An 11,506-nucleotide genomic window follows, 5' to 3' on the forward strand; every position below is an offset into this window, starting at 1 on the left:
ACCACCTTGAGATCTGACTGCGTAAACATACAAGTCTGAAGTTTATGTTACTGTCTCAAATTCTTTATACTTCGAAAATACATCCCTATGCGACCGAAGTCATTTATTTAAATTTTAATCTCTTCACAAAAAGTTATTTTCTTTCCAGAATCGTCGACTTTCTATTAATTTAAAAAAAAAATTTAATAAGATTCACTTTATAAATATTTGAATTCAAAGTGAAACGTAAATAGAAATTGAAAAAAACTACTATAATTTAGAAATCAGAAAAAATTTTAAGATTCTTGGAAAATTTAGCTGTGGCACTTGGCTGAGACAATAAATAAATGAAGGAAACAAAAATGATGAAAATATCGCTTATAGTTTGCAAAAAAAAAAGAGGATTTAATAGAAGAAAATTACATCTGTCGGTAATTCAGAAATTTGTCGGTAATCTAGACTAAAAATTTTAAAGAGTCTTGGAAAATTTATCCGAGGCACGTAACTGAGACAATAAGTCAATGTATTAAACAAAAATTCTGAAATTTGAAGATTCTCTTCCATAATATATTTAATTAAAATTGGGGGATGTGGAAGAAAACTACTATATCTGTCGGTAATATAGAAATCTAGTCTAAAAATTGGAGGAAATGAAAGAAAACTACTATATCTGTCGGTCATACAGAAATCTAGTCTAAAAATTAGAGGAAATGGAAGAAAACTACTATATGTGTCGATAATACAGAAATCTAGTCTAAAAATTGTAAGAATCTTGGAAAATTTATCCGAGGCACTTGGCAGAGACAATAAATAAACGAATACAACAAAAATAATGAAACTATCACTTATAATTTGCACGAAAACTAAAAGAATAAATAAAACAACTACTTTATCATCCGTCGGTTATACAGAAATCTAGTCTAAAAATTGGAGGAAATGGAAGAAAACTACTATATCTGTCGGTAATACAGAAATCTAGTCTAAAAATTAGAGGAAATGGAAGAAAACTACTATATCTGTCGGTAATACAGAAATCAAGTCTAAAAATTGTAAGAATCTTGAAAAATTTATCCGAGCCACTTGGCAGAGACAATAAATAAACGAATACAACAAAAATAATGAAACACTTATAATTTGCAAAGAAAACTAAAAGAATAAATAAAACAACTACTTTATCATCCGTCGGTAATACAGAAATCGAAAATTTTCTTCAATAACAAACAAATTGTAATATTTAATAACATTTTTGAAAACTAACAAAAAAATGGTTTTTCTTTTATAAAAATTCGGTTAAATAAAAATTTTGCAAAAGATGAAATACCCCTTTTTTAATGACGATTCACGACTTCTAAAAGAATGGCACTTTTTCGCGCGTTTGTACAGACATAAAGTAAATAATTACTATTTAAACTGAAGAACAGGTTTTTTTCCGTTAGAACCAAATTAAATGTAACAAGTTGAGAGATCGTGCTTCCCTTTTACAGGTACTAATTGGCCGACTCACGGTGAAATCATCTCAATGTTCCTCTGCGCAATATTACCAATACATGTATTCAAACTGTTATATATATATTTATAAATTTTCAAATGTATAAGAGCTTTGGGATTTCACAACGAACTCACGTTGTACCGCAAGAACGCATGTAACGCGTAAGGTGCCAATTAACATGCATTATCGTCGGAGACCTGCTTGTTGTTAAAAAAAAAAAATGAAAAAAAATATGCACTTGCGGCGTAATTACTGTCGTTCACTGTTGCTAGCAAGTTGAAAGGGTAAAAAGGGGCAATACTTGAACAGGCTGACACAGCTACTCGCCTTTACGCGATGTTATAATACTTCGGGCAAACAGCTTTTAGAGCAGGACAAATTTTTTTTTTTTTTTTTTTTTGGGTTTTCAATAATGATTAACACTTTAAAAGACGCGATCCCTCCTTTTTGAGAGCAGTTTAACTTTAACTCGCGCTCATCATAGCATACAATTGTAATCTATGAGGTGTGAATTAAACGTCTCTATAGCATTAATTTTAGAGTTTTAATCACGGGTTGAAAAAAAAAATTTTTATTTTCAATTGGAGTATCAAAATGAAATATTTTATTTCAATCAAATATATATATATAATTTATTAGCAACCAATAAATATTGATTTGAATTAAATAAAAATTTATTTGCTTCTAAGAGAAATTATTTTCTCTGAGTGTACATAAAAAATTATGTTGTATATTTAGAAGAAAAAAATTATTATACTACCATTTTTTTTTATTTTTCGTTTATTTGAGACAAATTTTGTTGAATAAAGTAAAAATTTATTTCAATCAAATAAAAATATAATATATTTGTCTCTGAGCAAAAACTATTTTTATTTTTAAATAAAAAATTTGTAATAAATATTTATTTAAATTTTTTTTATCGATACCCTAAAAAAAAAAATAAAGAAAATTTCACACTGATAAAAAAAAATGTTTAAACTATTTTAAGAAAGTTAATTTATATTTCATGGGAGAGAGAGAGAGAGAGAGAGAGAGAGAGAGAGAGAGAGAGAGAGAGAGAGAGAGAGAGAGAGAGAGAGAGAGAGAGAGAGAGAGAGAGAGAGAGAGAGAGAGAGAGAGAGAGAGAGAGAGAGAGAGAGAGAGAGAGAGAGAGAGAGAGAGAGAGAGAGAGAGAGAGAGAGAGAGAGAGAGAGAGAGAGAGAGAGAGAAATACTTCTATTCACGATTAATTTCGTTTTTATGTAACATATTCATTGCAAATACAGAAGAAAATATAAAAATAAGTAAAAGTTGATAAAAATGTATATATTACATTCCAATTGAGTATTTCATAATCGACTATATAACATACGCTTCCAATTATTAATAATTCAGAGAAAATTTATATTCCCGCTCTGAAAATAAATATTTTGCAAACGTTTTCAAATTCTTTTTCTAAATACCTTATTCGCGGGCAAAAATTCGGTGATTTTAACACAAATGCCAATAAAACGATATATATATATATATATTCATTTATAGCCAATAATAAATTTAGAAGTGTCACTTTAATTTTTAAATCTATGAACTATTTCTTTTTATTTTCCTATTTCGTAAATATAAAAAATATGGATTGATGAATTTGTAAATAAAAAAAAAAAAAACATCAAAGCGTTTTCTCTTTTTTTTTCGAGTCAATAAACCCTAAAAAGAAAAAACTGTGTTCGACTGTTGACCTACTACAATCCTTTCTTTTTTTCTTAACACATTAATCTCCTTTTTTTTCTTCTACAAAAACCTTTGTAAACATTTAAGAAAGAGAGAAAGAGAGAAAAAAGGTATCATAAAAATCATTAACTGACGGCCACCCAACGTCGTGCAAAGAGGTAGAGAAATAACTTTACAACACACACGGTAGCATCCTCTATGCACTTTGCGTTGCCTACTGTATTAATGCTCTTTTCCCCTCTCACTCTTTTTTTTTCTCTCTCTGCCTGCTACGAAAAATATTTTCTATATATATATATATATACGGCCTTTCGCCCTTCATCTCTCTTTAACGATATCGCACCTGTAAATTGCTCTTTCCTGAAAGCGATACCGACGGGTCTTTAAAACTCGAAAATTCCGTGAAACATAAAATACTTTTACCCTCCAAAAAAAAGCCGCCTACAGAAATATTTTCTTTTAGTTAAATTTTCATTTAAATTATTATCTTTGACCGAACTATATATTTAATTTAATTATTTAATTTAGTTAAATATTTAATTAATTATTTAATTATTAAAAAATAGAATTAAAAAAATATTTTTTCTTTTTTGTCAAAATATATCCTAAAACATCTTGCAAATAATAATTTTACAAAAAATAGAAAATTTAACTAAAATCCGTTATTCAGCTAAAATAAAATCTGCTAAATATTTATTTTATCAAATAAATTTTATTTTAATAAAATAATTTTCATTCAATTCAAATAATAATTGATATACTCTTTTCAAGTAATAATAATTTCCGCATTTAGCAATAATAGATTTTAATTATTAAAATGCAAAACATTGGAAACTCATCAGTTTTTATTTTTTTTTTTTTTATTTTTTTTTTTTAATAATACACTCAAGAAAAATTTCGTTCTTCCACTTTTCTTTAATGAAACCCATTTAACTGCAAACCTAATTTGATTTTCCATTCACTTAATATATTTTTAGTTTAAGTACTCCACTTATTTTTCGACATAAAAGAACATTAAAAGAGAATTAAAATAAAATAAATAAAAATATTTTAGAAATAAAACACTATACTTAATAAAATCAATTATATTTGTTACTTCTGCTAATTTGCGGAAATATATTTTAAAAATCTGTCGAAAATTTTAATATTTCTTTAAAAATAAAATACTTTTAAAAGACCTCTCCTTCTCGCATTGAATTTAAATTTATAAATTTATTTTTAACTGAAAAAATTAATTCATAATTTTAATATAATATATTTTTATGGTTCATACAATAGTTATATGAAATCTTACAAATTTTCTGAATCTAGATATATACAGAACTTAATTTACAATTTTCGCAGACTATTTTTAGAATCTTTGGTCTAGTTGATGTGAAAGTTATTGAGCGCATTGAATATTTAAACAGCGGATTCTGCACGTCAAAGTCGTGGCTTCTTTTTTCTTTGCCTTTTATATATATATATATATATTATATGTGTATTAAAATAAAATTCTTCAAATACCATAAAAATTGTGAACAAATTATTTATCCATTGATTTTAATATTTTATTTATAAAGAAAATTGAAAAATGTCTTTCGTATACTTTTTTTCCTACATTTATATATTTATAATACCAGTTTCTTTTACGGAAAAGAAAAAAAAAACTTTGCAAAACTCAGAAAACTAAAATCCAACAAAACTAAACGTATTTCTGTAAATTTTTTTTTTTTTTTTAAATAAAAAATATAAATATAATATATAAAAGAAAATATAGAAATGTGCAAAATTTCAGCACACTGGGTCTAAATGACCAGAATTTTGGAATAGGGGCGAGATAAATTGACAAGGAGAAAAGAATATTTGCGAAAATCTAAAAAACAGAAGAAAATTATTTAATATTTCTTTCTGAAATTGAATAATATGCCAAATTTCAGCACTCTGGGTCTAAAAGGACAGAATTTTGGTGTAGGGGCAACACAAAGTGACAAGGTGAAAAAAAAATTGGCAAAGGAGTTTTTAATATTTGCAAAACTTAAAAAAAACAATAGAAAATAAATATTTTTTCCAAAATAGAAAAAAATGCCAAATTTCTGAACTCTGGGTCTAAATGACCAGCGTTATAAAATAGAGGAACATATAAATCGACATGGAGAAAAAAATATTTTTGCTAAAATAGTGTTCTATATTTGCGAAATTCTAAATAACAGAAGAAAATAATTAATATTTCTTTCTAAAATAGTAAAATGTGCCAAATTTTAGCACTCTGGGTCTAAATGATCAGAGATTTAGAGTGGGGGAAATATAAATAAACAGGAAGAAAAAATATTTGCCAAAATGTTGTTCTATATTTGCAAAACTCTAAAAAACAGAAGAAAAATAATTAATATTTCCTTCTGAAATAGAAAAATGTGCCAAATTTCAGCACTCTGAGTCTAAATGAACTTAAGAGTGGGGAAAATATAAACTGACTCATTTGTCAAACGAGTGTTTCTATATTTGCGGAACTCTAAAAGGAAAGAAGAAAGTAATAAATATTTCTTTCTAACATATAAAATTATACCAATTTTCAGCACTCTGGGTCTAAATGACCAAAATTTTGGAGTAGGGGCAATATAAATTGACAAAGTGAAAAAAATATTTACCAAAGCAGTTTTCTATATTTACAAACCTCTAAAAAACAAAAGAAGAAAATAAATCTTTTTTGTCTAAAATAGAAAAATATGCCAAATTTCAGCACTCTGGGTCTAAATGATCAGAGTTTTAGAGTGAGGGAAATATAAATAAACAGGGAGAAAAAATATTTGCCAAAATTGTGTTCTATATTTGCAAAACTTTAAAAAACAGAAGAAAAATAATTAATATTTCCTTCTGAAATAGAAAAATGTGCCAAATTTCATCACTCTGGGTTCAAATGAACTTAAGAGTGGGGGAAATATTAATTGACAAGGAGAAACAACTCATTTGTCAAACGAGTGTTCATATATTTGCGGAACTTTAAAGGAAAGAAGAATAAATATTTCTTTCTAAAATATAAAATTATACCAATTTTCAGCAATCTGGGTCTAAATGACAAAAATTTTGGAGTAGGGGTAACATAAATTGACAAAGTGAAAAAAATATTTACCATAGCAGTTTTCTATATTTACAAACCTCTAAAAAATAACAGAAGAAAATAAATATTTTTTTCTAAAATGGAAATATATGCCAAATTTCAGCACTCTGGGTCTAAATGATCAGAGTTTTAGAGTGGGGGAAATATAAATAAACAGGGAGAAAAAAGATTTGCCAAATGGTGTTCAATATTTGCAAAACTCTAAAAAACCGAAGAAAAATAATTAATATTTCTTTCTGAAATAGAAAAATGTGCCAAATTTCATCACTCTGGGTCTAAATGACCCGAGTATTGTAGTAAGAACAGTAAAAATCAATAAGGGCAAAAAATAATTGCCAAAATATTGTTCTATATTTGCAAAACTAAAAAATAGAAGAAAATAATATTTTTTTTTTTGGTTGGTTTTTCTTCTATTTAATTAATTTTCTTTTGTTATTTTTGCTTTTAGGTGGAGTTCACATGTCAGCGTCGCGGGGTTCACCGCCGGGTGGTTCATCAGTGGGTAGTGGTCAGGGTTTGGGTTCGGGTTTAAATTGTGGTCAAGGCTCCCCGGGTGCGACTTCCGGTAGTGGTGGAGGTGGTGCCGGAAGTGCTGTATCATGCGTAGTCACTGAAGGAAATGGATCCGAAGCTTCGGTTTGGAGAGAAGCTCACAGTATTGCGTCACTAAGACGTCGTGCTTCCGACGCTTCTCAACAATATAGTCCACAACCACCGCCACCAGGTCCACCTCAATATGGTCACGATTTGGAATACAGTTCGGTCTACTGAGGTAAAAAAAAAAATAAAAAAAAATTCTTTTCCAAATTAATTTCATAATTTGGAAATGTAATAATTTTTAAATCCAAAATTGCGCCGTGGAGAAAAAAAAACCATCACTTTTTCAATTGACAAAAAAAAAAAAATTTATTTTTATAATACACTGGAACCTCTGGCAAATGTTCTCAAGCATTTTGTAATGTTATTCCAAAAAAAAGCGAAAAAAAATAACAAATCAGAAAAAATTATTTTTGAATAAAAATTGGAGAAAATTATTTCGAAAAGAACAATTAACGAGGTTCCACTGTATCGTGATTTTAATTCAAGTAGTTACTTTTGACCAATTTGAATCAGTGAATAGATATTTTTTTTTTAGTTGTAAAGTAAAATCAATAATGCAATAAATTATCTATTATTACATTAAATTATTATTACACAATTATTATTTTATTAAATCTTATTATAAGTAGAAAAAATTTATTAGTCATTTATAGTAAATCAATTACATTATTTCTAAAGATAATATTCTAATAATAAAAAAAATTCTGAATAATTTATATTTGCAATAAATAAAGTCGAATTTATTGGTTTATTAATCAAATAGTGAATTAATTAATAGATTAAAATAAATTATAAATTCGATTATAATTTCCTGAATTTCAATCACTGTTTCAAATGGAAATTTTTAACTAAAAAAAAAAAAAAAGAAATTCGAAACAATATAACGAAATAGAAAATTTGTTTTTGTTTCGAGAAAGAAATGTAGTTTTTTGATGTACTTTTTATGAAAAAAAAAGAAGAAAGGGTTGTGCAATTAAAAATGAATTAAGTTTTTGGATTTTCCAATAATACGTGTTTTCCATATTATAAATATATGATTAACGAGCCGAAAAATCGTCTTATTGGAGACGTAATGAGAAAATAAAAAAAAAAAAAGTATACGACAGTTACCTTAAGTAATACACGTGGCATTGTAAATATAGTCAAAAGTAGGCGTATAAATTCATATAAATATATATAATTATTGTAATCGAATTTCGAAAAGAAAATTCGATGTATTTTTAATTATTGATAGTTGATGATTAATGAAAAAAAAGAGAACGCAGTTGTAGTTGCACTGTAAAACTGAATGAGAAATAACCTCGAAAAAAATAGTATAATAAATTTGTTAAAAAGAATATTTTAAGTTTATAATAGAAAACAATTTTCTTTTTTTATTTATAAATATATGAAAAAAAATTTTAATCACAAATTGTTTTTTATTGACAAAAAAAAAATATTTACAATTACAATAAAACAATCGTGGTTACATGTAAAATTCTTTTTTTTTTTTGATTTAATAATTTAATAATTTTCTTCGTTGCAAATTTTATTTTGCTTTCTATTTCTAAAAAAAAATTTTCATTTTTTTTTTTAAATCACAAATTTCAAAAAATTTTTTTTCAAAAAAATAATTTTACAAAAAAAGTCTCTAAATTTTTCCACACAACGAACTTTTATTTATAATATAAAATTATTATTTTAGCCCGCGCAAAAACAACCGATAATATAATATGTAAGTAATAAATTGTTTCGTTATTGTCATTGAAATTTTGTAAATAAAGTATACGTCAAATAGTTGTGTAATAAGTATTCTAATTATTGAATATGATGTAATATTAATTAATATAATAATAATATTAATTAATAATAATAATAAAAATAAAAATAATAAATAAGTAAATAATAACAATAATATTTATAATATATGATATATCAATAATACAAATTCTCTTCGCAAAAAAAAAAAAAAAATGAGGAAAAAAAAATTACACGAGTATACTTATGGACATTGTGATATTTTTGAGCGGAAAGCTGTTGTCTCTTTCTGCATCTTTTCTTATATCAGCGCGCAATATGATATAGATTATACAATTTGCAAAAAATTAAAAGGGCATATATTATATAATGAAAAATATATGAAAAAACAAACAAGATTGAAAAAAATATGCGCTAATTACCCGTCGACTCAAATCAAGTGACGACACGAAAAAAGTCGATTTTATTCTAGGTACGAATTTTATCGTTTGAAAAAAAAAATAAATAAATAAATAAAATTAAAAAAAAAAAAAAAAACAAAAAAAAGTAAACTACAAGTAAACGATGATACCACATGATTTAGCTCTAGGCCAATATCGATGTACCATTTACAAACGTATACGATTTATAATGTACAAAAAAAAAAAAAGAAAAAAAAAAATAATAATTAGGTGCCGGACAAATTTGTTTATATGACACTCCATTTTCGCTCGAATTTATTATTATTATAAAATAAAAGAAAATGTCATATTTAAAATAGTGTACTTAGAGTTTTTAATTATAAAAACTCGACCACTGCTACTGATTTGTTAATAATTCTATAAAAATAATAATAATAATAACAAAGTAATGGAAATAAAAAAAAATTACAGAACTGATAGTAAGAACATTATTATTATTTTTAATATTATTATTATTATTATTATTATTATTATTATTATTATTATTATTATTATTATTATTATTATTATTATTATTATTTATTAATACTATTACTATTATAATTATTTTTTATTATTATTTTATCAATAAAAAAACGTTTATAAATAAATTATTACGGAACTAATAATTTATTTGTTTATTATAAATAAATGTCGGATAATTTTATTAAGGGTGTGTAACATGTGGGCAATTAATTTAAAGACATGTAAAAAAAAATTCAAAAATATTATTTATTTTAGGAAAACAAAAACTTACCGATCTGCATTCCTCATTGAAATTCTTCAGTCTGAAACAAAAAAAAAAATTATTTTGTTACAAAAAAAAACATAATAATTATAGTTAAATTAATTAATTTAAAAAACAATTTTAATAAAAAAAATATTTAAAAAACCGTTCGTAAATATTTGTGGGGACATTTTTTTTATTTTGAAAAAACATACAATGTTCAACTGTTTCTGGATTTTCAGCCCTGGAGCTATATGAAAAAAAAAAACACACGCGCGATTAAATAAATTTCGAACACTCCCGAAATTAAAAAAAAAAAAAATTAATTCACTCGCCCGAATTTTTAATCAAATAAAAATAAAACTTATTTAATAAACGGAATCGAAAAAAAAAACTGGAAAAAAAATTAAATAATATACGCACTCCCGAATAAATTATTTTTCGATATAAAGGAAGATTTTTTAATTCTGGATCCCGTAAAAAAATTTTTTTTAATCTCATTTTTTTCATTGTTTAACGAAAAAAAAGTTGAATTAAAAAAAAAATTTTCTAGGCGGTCCGGAATATAAAAATCACCCTGTATACGCGCACGTTATTTTTATGAACTTGGTGGTTTGATAGACAAATTTTAACTGAAGTAATAATACAGGTATAAATTCACGTGAAAATTTCCTGTTCAATCCTGCAAAATTTATATTGACCGCTACCGCTCATATTTATGGCATCCAAAATTTTATAAACAACACCGCATTCTTAGGGTCGAAATTTTATTTTGTAAATAATAATCTTTTCATTTAAACAACCTCTACATAATATTCCTTTTATCAAAATAAAATAATATAATTCTGGCTCTTCTATTTAAAAATATAATATTCATGCATTTTATTCTGAATAAAATATTCTGAAAATAGTTTTTAAATTAAAAAAATAAAAGAATTTTATTTTCAAATTCTTATTCTTATATTAATATATTATATTCATTTATATTTTTAAATATGAGCAAAGAGTTTATTTTTAAATTTATTTATAAAAAAAAATTACAATATTATTATTAATATTAAAAAATACAAATCAGCAGCACTGGACGAAAAACAAGAAAATTTTGATTGTATTTCAAAAAAAAAAAAGTCGAAACACGAAATATTTGATTATTTTTTTTTTTTTAATAGAAACTGTATTTACAATATATCGAATTATTATTTCGATTTTATTAGGAAAACTTCAAAAAAAATTATAATTTCCTATTGTTGTATAGTTGTGCATAGGTCAACTAAGTGTGTAAAATAAATAATTATTAAAATATTGGTATTTTACTGTTTTCTTATTTTGTATTTAAAACATTTTTTTTCTAAAATTAATTACATTTTAAATCGTGTAATTAATATTAAAAAAAAAACCCTTCATGCGCAGATAAATATACACGTAAGTATGAAAATTTCGTTTATTTTTAGTTATTAAAAAAAAAAAAATTCCTCAATTAGTTAAAATAGAATATTTTAAGTAAAATTAATTTTTTAATTAAAATCACAATAATTAAAATTACAGTACCTATATAAAAATTACAGAAATTACAGAAATTAAAATTAATTTAAAATTAATTTTTTAATTAACTATTTTCAAAAATTAGAAATTATATTAGTGAAATGTCTCTCTTGAGTGAATATATATATACTAATCGTCTTCATAATACTTAGAATGTCTGACAATTTAGCAGTGTATTAAGTCATATA

The 11,506-nt window shown here is 24.6% G+C and overlaps 2 protein-coding genes across 11 annotated transcripts in view; one reads left to right on the forward strand and one right to left on the reverse strand.

The window, feature by feature from the left end:
• The window catches only part of LOC127290507 (homeobox protein orthopedia-like), a 34,429-nt gene extending 27,244 nt beyond the window's left edge, over positions 1-7,185 (forward strand). For both annotated transcript variants that reach the window (XM_051319117.1, XM_051319118.1), the window contains exon 6: positions 6,721-7,185. In XM_051319117.1, coding sequence (XP_051175074.1) covers positions 6,721-7,043 — 323 coding nt within the window. In that variant the 3' untranslated portion in view covers positions 7,044-7,185. The remainder of the gene's footprint in view (positions 1-6,720) is intronic.
• Positions 1-11,506, reverse strand: part of LOC127290510 (retinal homeobox protein Rx2-like) — a 390,969-nt gene that overhangs the window by 150,239 nt on the left and 229,224 nt on the right. For 2 of the 9 annotated variants that reach the window (XM_051319132.1, XM_051319125.1), the window contains exons 1-3: positions 10,353-11,012; positions 9,992-10,026; positions 9,807-9,837 (exon numbers count right to left, since the gene is read on the reverse strand). In XM_051319132.1, coding sequence (XP_051175089.1) covers positions 9,807-9,816 — 10 coding nt within the window. In that variant the 5' untranslated portion in view covers positions 9,817-9,837; positions 9,992-10,026; positions 10,353-11,012. Of the gene's footprint in view, positions 1-9,806; positions 11,013-11,506 lie in introns of those variants that run through there. The other 7 variants (XM_051319131.1, XM_051319124.1, XM_051319129.1 and 4 more) reach the window with 4 other exon arrangements.

This window comes from Leptopilina boulardi, unplaced genomic scaffold (assembly GCF_019393585.1).
Source record: "Leptopilina boulardi isolate dan_hultmark-lab unplaced genomic scaffold, ZJU_Lbou_2.1 LbouV2_70, whole genome shotgun sequence".
NCBI lineage: Eukaryota > Metazoa > Arthropoda > Insecta > Hymenoptera > Figitidae > Leptopilina > Leptopilina boulardi.